This window comes from Zeus faber, assembly GCF_960531495.2.
Source record: "Zeus faber genome assembly, chromosome: 16".
In the NCBI taxonomy this organism is placed as follows: domain Eukaryota; kingdom Metazoa; phylum Chordata; class Actinopteri; order Zeiformes; family Zeidae; genus Zeus; species Zeus faber.
In genome coordinates, this window is record NC_137202.1 from 13,037,456 (window position 1) to 13,052,054 (window position 14,599).

The 14,599-nt window shown below is 44.9% G+C and overlaps 1 protein-coding gene across 1 annotated transcript in view; it reads right to left on the reverse strand.

Moving 5' to 3' along the window:
- Positions 1 to 5,882: 5,882 nt before the first annotated feature.
- zswim8 (zinc finger, SWIM-type containing 8) overlaps positions 5,883 to 14,599 on the reverse strand; it is a 59,954-nt gene continuing 51,237 nt past the window's right edge. Inside the window, exons 23-27 of the mRNA XM_080016125.1 lie at positions 13,338 to 13,515; positions 12,822 to 12,995; positions 12,257 to 12,376; positions 11,938 to 12,116; positions 5,883 to 6,216 (exon numbers count right to left, since the gene is read on the reverse strand). Of these exons, the coding sequence (XP_079872251.1) occupies positions 6,013 to 6,216; positions 11,938 to 12,116; positions 12,257 to 12,376; positions 12,822 to 12,995; positions 13,338 to 13,515 (855 nt within the window). The 3' untranslated portion in view covers positions 5,883 to 6,012. The remainder of the gene's footprint in view (positions 6,217 to 11,937; positions 12,117 to 12,256; positions 12,377 to 12,821; positions 12,996 to 13,337; positions 13,516 to 14,599) is intronic.

A 14,599-nucleotide genomic window follows, 5' to 3' on the forward strand; every position in this document is an offset into this window, starting at 1 on the left:
TTCATACATTGAGCATGCGCCAGAAACCTACAAACAATGGCAGACTACCGGTGTTTACGTGTGGCTAGTGCTGTTAGGCCCGTCCATGCACACTTCTGCAGGCACCGTAAGCATTTTCTCCGGGATGCAGGATTATTATTTAAATTGTGGTGGAAACCCGGGACATTTTAGTACCTTACAGGTATTTGTCGGGACTCGGACACGATTTAAACCGGTACAATCCCGACCAACCGGGACATCTGGTCATCGTAGTTTAATTACTAGTCGACCTATCAATAGTTCATCACTACACTGCCGTGCGGACATATATCAATACATTACGCTGCTCAAGAAGAAGCCCATCAATGTGCATGCTCCTAATGTCCTTCTGTTGGGCTTGACATAAAGTTTTATCGCCCTTACTGGCCTGGCATGCTTATGTGAGCGTTGGTTTCGCGTTCCCTTGTGGATGGAGATATTTCCGAAAAACACCGTTGGTGTAGACAGGAAATTGTTTGGAAACACGGGGGGGGGGGGCATATACATGTGGACCAGGCCTCAATCTGTGGGTCCATTTTCTGAACGGAAGGGCATTAAGAGCTAGTCAGGTACTCTCCGGTTCAGGCTGAAATCAGACAAATAATAAAAAGACAGCAGGTTAGCCCGACGGGCCTGAGAGAGTCAGTTAAATATGGAGCGGTCAAGATTGTTACTGGAAGCTTAATTGCATTTGTGCCACGGTGCATGATTAATTGGGGGCTATGTGCACCATCTCCGCTAAAATAATCAGTCTAATATGCTTGACTCAGACTTAGGAGGGGAAAAAAAAAGAAACGAACAAAAAAACGTTGAAGAGAGGCCTTCTGCGATGATTGGCTTAAAAAGGTGGTTTCTCCATTTTTGGTTGAAATAGTAGTTTGTTGTTGTGCGTAGCCATACACATTGTTGAAAGACAGGCTTGTTTGACAAGATATGGACAATAAGATTAACACACATGCTTTAAAAGCTACAAGTTACTCCCAAGTGGATTTTGGTAATTAAATGGTGTATGTTGAAGACAAATTTCAACCCACTGCCATGCACTAGATCCTCATCAAACAAGACTTTGAGACCTCCTCCCTAGTTTTTTTACATGCAGGTACATGTTCATAATTACAACTCCCTGCATGTACGAGGGGCCATCCGAGTCAAGTCAAGTCTCTTTATATAGACATGAATCACAATACAGTCTCAAAGGGCTTCACAAATCCATATTTCACGTAGAAATCAACAGCATCCCTTGGTCTGAGCTCCAGTCGGGCAAGGAAAAACTCCCAGAAAACCCCCTGGGGAAGGGGCAACATCCAACATTTACGACAATAGTTACCATGAAGGGAAAGAACACTGCTGTGTTTCACTACAATGACAGTGCAGTGTACAAACTAACCATGCAAACGCCATTGGCAAAGGGAGTATGAACATTCAAGCTGGGTCAACAGTTCACTTTAATTGTGAACCAGGCATTGTATTATCATCCATTCGGATTGAGTTAAATGAGTATCTGGTCAACACCTGGCCTGGCACTCCAAACTCGCATAAAGCGGAGCTGTGCTCAACTTCATGCAAATTTGCCAGGCAAGCACGTCCTGAGTCATTGACACGAGTACATTTTTGTGGATATGGACATTTACAAAAACTGACACACACATTTCTGCATCACGGCAATTGCTGGTGCTTGCACTTGCCGATCCCCACAGAAATGAGAACTATGACATGCTTTCAGATCATATATAATCAGTTGGAGACAGATCTGCAACTGCCGTTTCACTTTCGAAAATAGTATTTTTTTTGGTAGTTCTGCCATCACATGGAAACTCCTCGGTGTGAGAGACATCCCCAGATGCCTAATTCTTAATGATGAATGGTTATCTCAGATATCAGTAATGCATTTTGTGGACAGAAGCTGGCTCGGGCGGACAGCTCGGTGCTAATTGCATCTTCTGTTTAAGCATAGAGGGACACAATTGAGTCCTCAGGAGTGGGGGCGGGCACTGTGACTAAGAAATCTTGAAGGTCCCACCTCATTCTAAAATGTTTCTCTCACGCCATCATCCACCACCGAAGATATAGTATGAAACTGAGCAGTTCTGTGCGCACTTGGTCTACCCAGCTTGCAAGAGAATAGAAAGGCTAAGTTATCATTTGTGCAAATATATTCCTTTTGAAAATAAATATGAACTTGCAAGCATAGACCTACAGGTACAATAACAGCTGAGAGACATGCTTAATATTCCATATGACACTGACCTCAAATCAGTTTTCAATTGTTCCAGTGATTCAGACAGACGGAAAAGGTCAAAAGACTGTGCAGCCTGGAAAAGGGATGCTTTATATCTATGGGTTGTGATCTTAAAAAGACATAATCAATGAAAGTATTAACGAGGAAAAAAAACACAAACATATGCAATATCTTCCAAATCTTGCTTTTAAATTCAAAAATACCGAGCGCAGTCTGTTAAACGCACTGTGAACCCGACCATTTAAAATATCAATTTGCTCTGAACTTAAAAGAATATGGGTGATTTGTCTGTGCTTATGCTATAGCTGACGGGGGTCCCCAAGAGTATTTTCTATAACCTATTCATCACAGATCATGTGCCTCGTTGTGTGAGGAATTGGGCTGGACCCGGATCGGCCGCAGAAAACTCGGAAATGCCTCAAACTCCCTGCAATGTTATTACCAACAAGTCACCGACAACTGAAAGCATAGTCTGCAATCATTGGGGGTAAAAAGAAAAAAAGGCGCTGAATGATTATCTTGTGAAAGCAAGAGACACCATGCACAAACACGCGAAACGCAGCCGGACCGTGACAGGTCGGACCGTGGAAGTTACGGGACGAACAACGGAGCAGTAACCATCCGTAAACACGCACGGAGCATGTGGCCGGTGCATGAAAACACGGCGTGCGTGCGGCGAGCACCGCTCGACAGACACGGTTTCCGCGACGCGTTCGCGTACTACGCCTCGTTTTAGAGGGATCGGTTCAAAACACAGCACGCCGGGCTGCACTCATCCGCGCGGGTCCTTTATCTCCGGGACGGCGGGGGGAGCAGCATTGCAAACAGGTCAACGCGTACACACAACTTTTCCAACGGGCTTGCGCGCCCGGGCTGGCTGCGGTTGCGGCTCGATCACAACCCGAGGCGGATCCAAACCAACGACGCAGACGCCGGCGAGCAGCTCCGCGGCGCTGATGGAAAACAAACAGTGTGCGCGTCTGCTGGCAGACGGCTAGCAAAGCTAACGTGTGTCACTCACCTAGTCCGGCACGCCACCCGCCACCCACACATACTATGTCGATTTTAACAGTATTTATTTTGCGTCTGGTGGCATACACACACACGGCGTGGTCACCTGCTGTGCGTGTCCGCGTCTTGGGGGGGGGGACAACGAGGTTTTTCCCCCCGCTCCGCGAAAGCGTCCAAATTCGGACAGTTCCAACTGGGATTGGAGTGTTAGCAGCTAGCCGCTAGCCAGACGCTGGATTCAAGTTTAAACATCCTGTGTGTGTGTGTGTGTGTGTGTGTGTGTGTGGTGGGGGGGGGGGGGGGAAACAGGACACAACAAAAACGTTTCGTCTCACGTACCAGCGGCGCGGCCCGGGCGGGAAGGAAAGTCCCTTAGAGGCGCCGGGGAACGACGGAGCCCGCGCGGCGCTCGGCGAGGGAATAAAGTGAAGTTCGCGGCGCCGTCCGCGGATCCGCCATCTTCGTTCTGCGATCGATGCGTTCGGCCGAAACTCCGGAGCGAACCAAATCCGCGGGGCGGCGGGGGTGGGGGCGGGGGCGCTCCGGGGAGCTCTTCCCGAACTTGGGAGAAAGCCCGTCTTACCCCTCCGCGCCGCTCGGCGTCCCGTGCGGCAACCGCGTCGACCGGCGGGCTGGACGCGCGTGGGTCGCGGTGTGCGTCATCCTCGGATTTAAACGCCGCGGACGTCACCCCGCAACACACACACACACACACACACACACACACACACCGCCCGCCCCCCCCGCGTCGCCGTTGATTTGCAGGGACCCCTCGAGCCCCCCGGGTTTGGGGTGAGCGGAGGTTTTTTTTTTTTGTTTTGTTTTTATAGGAAACTTGGTTCAAAAAAAAAAAAACCCGAATTATTTTTCAAAACTCAAAAGAAACCGGCTTTAAACGACCCGGTTTCAGACTTAATCAAATGACTTTTTTTTTTTTACGTTTTTTTTTTTTTTTTGTTGTTTTTAGGGTTTAAAAGGGTTTTTGGGGGGGGGGGGGGGGAGCGAGAATCAAGTGATCCTTAGACGCCCTCTTGTGGCGAAACCCCGGCACCACAGGCGAACCCCCACAGGAAAACCCCTTTTTAATTAGGCCGCGTAGATAAAGCTGATTAAGTGAAGGCATCACCCCAAATCAAATACCCGTCACACGACTGGAAATTCTTTCTTATTTTTATTTTTATTTATTTTTGTTTAAATCGCCTCTCGAGAGGGAACACCGGAACCACGATGACCACACAAGCGACAGTGTTTTGAATCGTCTTTATTAAGTAAACTCTACATTTTTCAGTATTGCTTTTTATCTGTTCTTACTCTTTTTCTTTTTCTCTTTTTTTTCCTTTTTTTTTTTTTTTTTTTTTAACTCTAAATTACTTCTTGCAATCAGCACGGTTTGTTTATTTATATATAATGTCTTTGTGGGTTTTTTTTCAAGCTACAACTTGAGGAATACAAAAATATCACAGTACATTTTCTACAAATGTCGACTCGTCATCCGTGAGGTTTCCGGAGCTGCGGGTCGGAGGCGCCGGCTTCTGAACACGGCGGCGGCGGCGACTGGGGGAGAGACGGTCGCCGGCTCTCCGTCTGTGCCGCTCTCCCTTTGCGAGGTCGGCCCTGCGTCGCGCGCTGTGTTCGCCGCCGGCACGGCACCTTAGACGGGCCCCCGAGATAGGGAGGGGCAGGGGGAGGGACCCAAAGCATACTGAAAACGTTTAGGATGCTTCTCATTCTCATCCGTGTTCTCTCCGCATACACGTCCAAATTCTATACAAAATATCAAAAGCAAAGATACGACAAAAAAAAAACAAAAAAACAAACAAAAAAAAAAAACACTGGAAAATCCTCACCTGTACTTCTGTGTCATTTTGTATGATAAAGTGTTTTTTTTCCTTTATACGAGTTAGACAATATGTTTTGTTTCTTCTTCTGTTTCAAATCTCTGCCAGAACGGAGGAAACTTTTGACTTTTTTTTTTTTTTTTTTTCTCTCTCTCTCTCTCTCTCTCTCTCTCTCTCAAACGGCAATCTCAAGCCCCCAAACCCATAGCCACACGCTTCCCGCTCAGGGACAGAGGAATGTTGTAGTATTAAACTGACTCAGTGGTTTCATTAACACAAACAAGCCGACTAACAGTGTTTTAAAAAAATAATAATAAATTATAACATGGAAAACTACGGGGGGGGAGAGAGCGAGACGGCGAGAGAGCGAGAGAGAGAGAGAGCGAGCGAGCGAGCGAGCGAGAGAGAGAGAGAGAGACACACAAGTGAGAGATCCTTATCACGTCACCAAGAGGGAGGGTGAAGAAAGGAGGTAAACTACTGGGGGCCAAAAGAAAATGATTCAGGATATGAAGCCCCCCTCCCCCCTGCCAACCCCCAAAAAATGTTCAGCGTGGACGCTCACACACTCACTCACACACACACACACACACACACACACACACACACACACACACATTTACATGTTATTAAAAGGAAGTCTTCCGGAGTCTGGGAGTTGATTGTGCTGTCTGTGTGCCGTGTGGCTGCATGGCGCTCTGAGGAGATGAGGATGCTGTTCAAATAGTCCCAAGGGGAAAGAGAAAGAGAGAGAGAGAGAGAGAGAGAGCGAGCGAGCGAGCGCTGTGTCGCGCCAAGAGGAGGCGAGACAACGGCGGCAGGCGACTCGGATCCGATGGCCTATTCCCTTACTCCAAGCTCCGCAGCCATCTTCAGCCCTTTCCCCGGGCCCGGAGCCGAGCCCAGTCAGGGGGAGAAGGTGGCCATCTCCAGGGAGATGCGCTGCCACAGCTCCTTGGTCTGCTTGCCGCGCTTCAGGTTCTGCAGCACGTCGTTGAACTGCATCATGCCCACCGGCGTCAGGCAAAAGGCCCCCCGGGCGCTGCGGATGATGTTCACAAAGTCGTCGTAGTCGGCCGGCGTCAGGTGGATGAGCCGGTGGTGGATGTACTGCAGGGAGGAAGCAGATCTCAGTTGAGAGTTGTGCTCGTCACCACGCTTCCTTTTTCTAATTGGACCAGACCTGAAAAGATGCCAGCAATCCCCTCACAGCGCAAAAATCAATTCTTCGTGTCATTATGTCAAATGGCAGATAAGATAATAATCAACTTGTCCAGAGTAGTGTGTTCATATCCAAAGTCCTCCAAATTTCGTGGAAAACCAATGCATCCACTGGACTGAAAATGATAAAAAAATGTCTTAACGCTTCCGCTAATGAGCGATGTGTCACTAACTTCTGATGAGAAAGTTCTGTCATTGCAACAACGGGGCATGCGATTTCGCAATAAAATAGATGGATGGACGGACGGACGCATAGCGGGATGGATAAGCAAACAGAAAAAAATGAAGCGGTTATTCATGTAAATGTTTGCCGGCAAAAAATTGGAAAGCATCCCTTTTTTTTTTTTTTTTTTTCCTCTTTTAGTCGAGGAGCCATATGCGCGTTTTAGATAAGAACGCGGGAAAGTTTGTACCCTGAATTATTACTTCAGCCAAAACTAATTGTGTCGCGTTTCAGCAGCTTAAACGAGGAAAAAGTTAATCGCCGCCTTGTTCCGTGTCAACTGCTACTTGTGTGGAGTGGAGGAGTGGCTGCCGGGGACGCTCCGCGAGGCATATTAAAAATGGTATCAGCGGGGACAGCCGGCATATGGGAGCCTGTTCCCCTCCAGTGACTTGGGAAATGGCTGCACGTCAGTCATGCTAGAGTCACGATGGAGCACATGCCCCAGATACCTCATCTCATTAGCTGCCTGATGAGAGAGCAGCGGCCACGCCCCCGGGCCCCCGCTGCCGCCCCGGCCCCAGCGCGTCGGAGCGGCGTCGAGCGGATCGGGGGGGATGCGAGCGCGCCTGAAAGAAGACGCGGTGCCGCGGCGCTCCCATACGGCCACACACAGCGCATGCCGTAGAAGCAAACATAAGGTATGTGCAGAGCGGAACATCTTGGATATTGCCGTTTAAAAAAAATAAAAATAAATACTCCAGACACATAAAACATACTTTGATATTCAACCATCGACTCTAAACTTGTCATGCGAGTCCGGCTGTAAAATATTATTTTATGACAAAGAGGAAATTCCACTCCCTGTGTATTTTACTAAACACCACTTATTCCTTCAACAAAACACAAATTTCAAGTCTTAAAAAAAAGAGAAACGTTAATTATAAATTAGATATTTATGAATTTGTCATTTTATTATAAATTGTATTGTAAAGTGTGAGCAGTACATCATTAGTAATATCAATCATACAATGTCACATTTATTCATTAAAAATAACAAAAGAATTCCCACTTTTGGGTTCATGTTCACTAATTGCTGAATCATTTTACAATTACTTAATATTTGTAAAATTATAATACAATATTAGTTGTCAATCAATAACGCCTTTGTATGAAGTAATTATATTTTTTTTTTCGGGATATTCTGATACAGATATCCTATTTCAGCCTGGTATGGGACTGATATATCAAACCCATATCAGCGTTGGTCCGACCCTCATTCCGTCAATATCTAATTGTCGTCCCGCACATAAGCCAAGCACTGAAATACTCACGTTGGCCCTTGTGGTGGTTGTTGCAACTCCGTGGCCAACGGAGCCATTTGGAGCTGCTTTACGGAGATTTGAGCGGCGAGTGTGTGGAAGCTGCTTTGGATAAACGACGTGTGTGTGTGTGTGTGTGTGTGTGTGTGCGCGTGTGTGCGTGTGTGTGTGTTCATGTGTGTGTGTGTCTCTGACTATCAGCAACGAGGGATTTACCAGCAGACGCTGTGTATTATTATAATGTATGAACAAATGCTTTTATAACCCTTCTACAAACATCTTTGTAACTCCTCCTCTTACATTTATCGGTCAACTTCACCGCCTCTCGTGCACCTGTTCACGCTGCGGAAATGATAAACTATACAGACAAAACATGAAATCAGAGTGTAAAAGTCTGTCAGAATGAGTGTGTGTGATTGTGTGCGTGAGAGTGAGTGAGTGAGTGCACACACTAAACCCATCCACAATATCTGTAGCAGCACTGTTAGAGATCTCCCGGCTTTGGAGCTGTCACAGTATATTAGCTGCTTTTCTTTCAGGTTGAGTGAAACCATCTATCTTCCCTGTTCCTCACCCTTCCCTCCCCCCCACCCCCACCCGCAGATTTTTTCATTTTCTCATCTCTCGGTTTTTCTTGCAATTCCCTCCACCCTTCCCTCCCCCTGGACCCGCTGCTCTGAAGCACTCCACGATCATGAAGTATTTATGTACTGAGAAACGCACTCGCTCAGCGCCCACATACACACACACGCACGCACGCACGCCGCCGCCTTGTGAACATAATACACTACACTAAAATACTCCACTCTGCAACGACACACTGAGAATGACAAATACCTCTCACTTAACGTCCCCCCCTCCTTTAATATTTATCCAAAGGAATATAAACTTCCACAAAAGCGACACGGAGCGGTGCAGGGTCGACTCTGAGCTCTCAAGTTGTGACGGTGCGACAAGAGGTCTTGTGTGAGAGAGAGAGAGAGTGAGATTGCTTTTGCGGGTGTCACAAATCTCTAAATCCACGACTCGAGTTTTGATTTAAACGTGCATTTCTCTCGGCACTGACAGCTCTGCCATTGTTAGACTATCGAGTCTTGATTTGTAAAGAAAAGCACTTTGAGTCACTTTGAGTCCAGTCACATTAAGCTATGATAGATAATGTTATATTTTTGTGGTGGAATTAATATCAACAAAATATCTCATACAACTTCAGAGTTAAAATAAATGCTTGTGAGCCGTAAGAGCCGGCAGGTGTCTCTTCTCCTCTGTCCACTGCCTTAGTGTCGTGTCTGCTCTGTAGGTTCTCTCATCAGACTTTTCCCCTGATTCTACTCATCATATCACAGCGTCATGTTCCGTTTAACATTATTATCTTATCTTTGATATCACAATCCAAATCATATCCATAACGTTAACTACTCTTTATGCAGCGCGTACCGGCACTTCTCACAAGCTGCCGCTCTCTGTTCGGCCCCAGGTGGACAAATCAACTGGACATATTGTAAAACATCACATTTTGTTGAATCGGAGCGCACTTTTCTTCAAATTAGTAGAACGCCGAAGCTGTGAGCTCAGGCTCCTGCAACTCGAGCTGCGGCTCGCTCATCGCCCCCAACCCCTAATTTCTCATTTTGTGAAAAATTCGGGAGAACCGCTTGTCAGGATAGAAGGCTTGGTGTATGAGATTCTGGATCCGTACAGATGCTGTCACACGTGTCTCTTACATTGCATCTATATCATTTCTATGGAATTATCCTAATATCAAAAGATGCTCCGCCAACCGTTACTAAACACTGACCCCTGCTGTGACACAAATGCTCAAATCTGTTTTACCAATAAAAATAAGTGAAATAAAGTCAACTACAAGAAAAAAAAAAAAGTCACCGACACCACCTTCGTCTAAAGGCCCGAGTGGAGTTCGACCAAAGTCCAACTGTTAAATAAATGAACGGCTGCAGAAAATTGCACTTTGGGTAATAGTACACTCGCAATTATTAACAACTAATTCGGTAACATGCCACGCCAGGCAGCCTTCGGTGATGTTAAAGAGAAAAACAAACATAGAAACTTCTGGTTGGAACACTCGTACAATCCACCACTAGCACTGTATTATTGATAATTATATCATTTAATCATTTAAATGATTAAAATCTATTTTCTTAAAAAAGCTGATTTTTATCACGTTGCTCGTGGAATCAGATGGTTAAACATGAGATGTTCTCGGATTCAGATGCACTATTTTAGCAAGCGAGAGCGTCAGACACACCTTTCGGACTGTATTTACACCAAGGAGTTATCTGGGACTAAAAATTGAGCTTTGCACAGATTCATCCACATTTTATTTGGAAAGGTGTGTCTGGTCCAGTACGTCTAGAACAGAAAAAAAAAAAAAAAAAAGACATTTGATATTCATCCAGTGACCTCTGATGGCATCTTGTGTCCTTTGTGCATCATCTCCTAACAAATCACACGCTCCAGCTGAGGGAGTCGATAATTTGAAGCATGCAGGTTCTGTGAGCCACGGACGCCTTTATCCAGAAACTCCTTTTCCAAAACACATTTACGTTTATCCTCGGAGAAGCATGTTCAACTCCACTCTAATATAGTTGTTTTCATGTAAAAAAACATTAAGAAATGGAAATAAAAAAATTTTTTAAAAAAAGAGTATAGAGTCTGTAGTTGTCTATGTTCTAAAATCCAAACTTTCCAAACTGCTTGTGAGAAAAAGGTCAAGGACAAACAAATTGACCTTATTTGGTTGTCATCTATCTGTACTTCAGCGCAAGACATTTCTATCCACAGCGTTCATTTTCAACTGATTTAAACACAGAGTTGTCAAGCCCTGAATAGCACCACAAAAATACACTTATTACACAATGCATTTTAGCCTTTTTTTTTTTTTTTTTTTTCCCTTTAATAGAATTTTTCATTTAATCCATTTCGCATGTTAAAAATTCCTATTTTTCCATTTCACCTTTATTTATTTATTTATTAATTTTAATCGTGTGGTATTTATATTTTTACTAATTTTTCATGTATGCGACATTGTGTGAAATTATATATAAATATATAATTATATATGTACTCTATAAATTACATTGACCTCACTGCCTTACACAAGCTTTTCATGCCGTCTGCAAGATACAAACTTCGATATGGTGTGATACCAATACATTTAGCATAAGCAATTCTCCTGTTAAAGTGTTCAAATAATAAAAATGACATTTTAGGTTTGAGGCAGTCATAGGCCATGGTGTCAATTCAAAACACATCAATTGCCATCTGTCAACACTTTTTTTGGCCATTTAAGATGAGGAACTTAATAGAGCCTTTTGGATCTACAATTGATGATTGTTTGGACTTCTTTGAGGGATGTACAGTATGGCGTCAAATGATGGAACTTGTTGCTGCCATTACCAGTTTTTGATCAAATATACTGCCCGACACATTTCACACTGGATATTTGAACTGAATCAAAGCTGACCTTTGATTGAGTCTGTTAAATAGCCTAAATAATGGCAAGTCACTGAAATATCTCAACAATTTAAACTAGCAGTTTCTGATTTCACAATCTCCTCTTGTTGGTGTTGGGGTGTGTATGTGTGTGTGTGTGTGTGTGTGTGTGTGTGTGTGTGTGTGTGTGTGTGTGTGTGTGTGTGTGTGTGTGTGTGTGTGTGTGTGCACGCACGGTGCTCGAGCAAGAGCACCCCCAGGCCAAACACTGTAAATCCATATGGACAAACAAACTGGCTGCTGGGAAGAGATCAGCGTCAGTCTATTAGAACAATTGGTTTGTGTGTTGCCAGTTGCCTGTAGGAAGGCTTTTTGAAATGATAGACATTTGTTTTCCTCGAGTCATGATAATATTTTTTACTTAATTATTAGGCATTAATATCCTTATGACCCTATCATTTGCACTACAAGCTTGATAGAAAATAAAACACAATCTACTGAGGTAAGCGTTGGTGTCTTTTTCAATGCAAATACGCCCAAATGCCTAACTTGCATAGTTTGCTTTGTTAGACATATATTATATTATACTTCCTGGTACAGCAAACAGTTTATTCTCGTTTGATTTCGGGGCGTGGGGAGACGTATGGCAACCGGATCTAAGTGACAGTTTACCTGCAGGTAGGCTTGCTGGCAGCGCTGCACCAGCTGGTGGAACGCCGGCATGCGAAGGTGGGCGTGGATGTGGGCGGGGTTAAGTCTCTGAAGGGCGTCCATGATGATCTCCTGCAGGACGAAGGGGCTCAGGACCCCTTTGGCCGCCCCGACACAGAACTGGTAGACGTAATTCACTCCTTGAACGGAGAGGATTAAAAAAAAAAAAAGATTAAAAAGGGGGAATAACCCAGGAGGCAGGATCCAAAACCATCCCCCTCATATCTAATGTATCATCCAAGCACTAGTCAAAAGAGTCAGCTGTTCCCCCTGAACTCACCGAGCCTGGCAGCCAAGCCGAGCAGCCATTTAACATCCTCGGTGTAGGGCGGACTGCGGGAGAAGTTGTTGGGGTGGTCGTTGTGAGCCCTCCGCCCCAGCATCTCCAAAGCCAGCATGCCTGCACACAGAAAACAAGATTGTCAGGAAAAGAAGAAATAAATGCATCATTTCCATTTTGCATTTAAGAGGAAAACTCAAAACTCAAAATTTCTCTGATAGGAATGACATGGGTTTACTCCCAACCCCGGTCACTGGCAGTGAAGTCTTTTTTAATTTATCTAGTATTGACAAAATGGATCGTGCCCACTGCTGCACAATGACGCAGAGGGAGTTTTCCTTGAAGTTCCATCCGGTCTACTCTCGCCGTGAATTTGCATATCCGGAGCCAGTTGCATGTCTGCTATACATAGGTGTGTTTATTATTCTCGTCTGTTTATCATAATTACATTTCAGGAATTAAGTATTCATATCCAGATGAGGCCTAACCTGTACAATATCGTCACTTGTTGCTTTTCTAAGGAAGTATTCTCCGTCTTCCAAATTAAGACCAATAGTTCTCTCACCAACTCTGTAGGCAGAATGCAGGTAGTGCAGGCCCTGTTGGCTGATTGGCTGGCTGTGTTGCTCGTCCTCAGCTGGAAACGGAGTGTTGACCAGCGAGGCTGACTGGGAGGAGAGGGTGGGCATAGAGGCTCCCTGCATGGCCTGGATGGTGGAGCCCGGGTGGACACCACCCACTGTGGACAGACACAAGAAGCACATGTCTCTTATACAGCCCATACAGATTAGTGGAGTGTAAATATTTCTTGTGTTGATGTTTTTGTCATGGTAGAGAGGGCAAGGACTTTTTTGGCATACAATAAATTATCACATTTTGAACTAATATTGAACCATCAGGAAACATGCCTCAAATCGCCCGAGGCCCTGCAAGCCTCCTGCAAGCCTCCTGCAAGCTATGTCGCCCCCATGTGGTGGTCGGGCAGATTGACAACCACAGTCCTGCGCAATTTCTCAATTTAAATTATAAATAACAATTATAGCTGATTGATTCACATAAAACATTCAAACATTATCCTGACCTGCTACTGTGGTGCTCAGCGGCATGCCAGTCTCGGTGTGGTATGGGTGGACGGCTATCTGTGTCATGGACGGTACCGGTACACCGGGGAAGGTGACTGCAGTGGTTGCCATGGGCGGATGGGGGCCAGTGGCCACCGAGAAGGGATACTGCGCTCCAATGAAAGCTGGGTGCATTCCCTGGGAAGCACAAACACATGCACACACAAAAATGATATGATATGATATAATGTTATATAACGTTCATTTTCGGTTACTACTATACTTTTCAGCAGGTTGAATTTATCGATCGATCTTACTGTGGGTTTCCCACTCAATCCCTAATCGCACCCGTCACCTTATAATTCCCCTCCAGTTTCTTCTTCTAATATTTGACACTGACTTGAAAGACTTTAAATACTAAAAATCAAAATGTCTGTCACGTAATGCATATTGATCACCTGGCAGTCATTCAAAGTGTCCAAAGTGTTTTAAAAGTATAGTTCAAACACTGTTTTGTCATCTTTCAAATTAAAAGCCTACTAAGAAAACAGTCCAGTAACAGTATGTGTGTGTGTGTGGTTTCGGTATCTTTATATTTAAGAAAAAAATGTAAAAGTTAAAAAGGTGTAAAAAATGTTTTCTATAGTCTTCTTCTTTCCGCTGCTCCCGTTAGGGAGCCTACAATACCTCCAATACCTTCTGTTCTGCGCATCATAGTAGTTTGCCACAAATAACTAGTTTAACGCTCTTTGTGTATGTCTGTGGGGGAGGGACTGTGGATGATGACAAAAAAAAAAAAAAAAAAAAAAAGAATGGCTCATCACCCTGCGAGACTCGGTTCCCTTCCTTCCTACAAAAGAGCTTTCAAAAGAAGTTGGTAATAAAGAGGGACACGGTCATCCCAGGGGGTTATTTTTCCAACTGGACACCTTGATTGATTGCACTCTTTACAAAAACATTTCTATATAGTTTTATCAGTTTTTTTCTATAGAAGAGGCTGCCTAGCCGCGCGGTGTTGGAAAAAAATAGACCTCTCGTGCAAAAATGGAGAAATGCTGCTCGGCTCTAGGCAGACCCCGCACAACTGACGTGCCCAGTGGAGCTCCAACAGTAGATTCAATAGGAAGCAGCATTTATGGCACCAGGCTCCCATATAAGCTGCGCCAACGTGTCCGGTGGACTTCTACCGTGATACCGTAGTACCACGGTACACGTATTGAACCGTAGGGGGCGCACCGAACGGTTCGATAACATATCGTGTACCATTGTATCCATAATACAC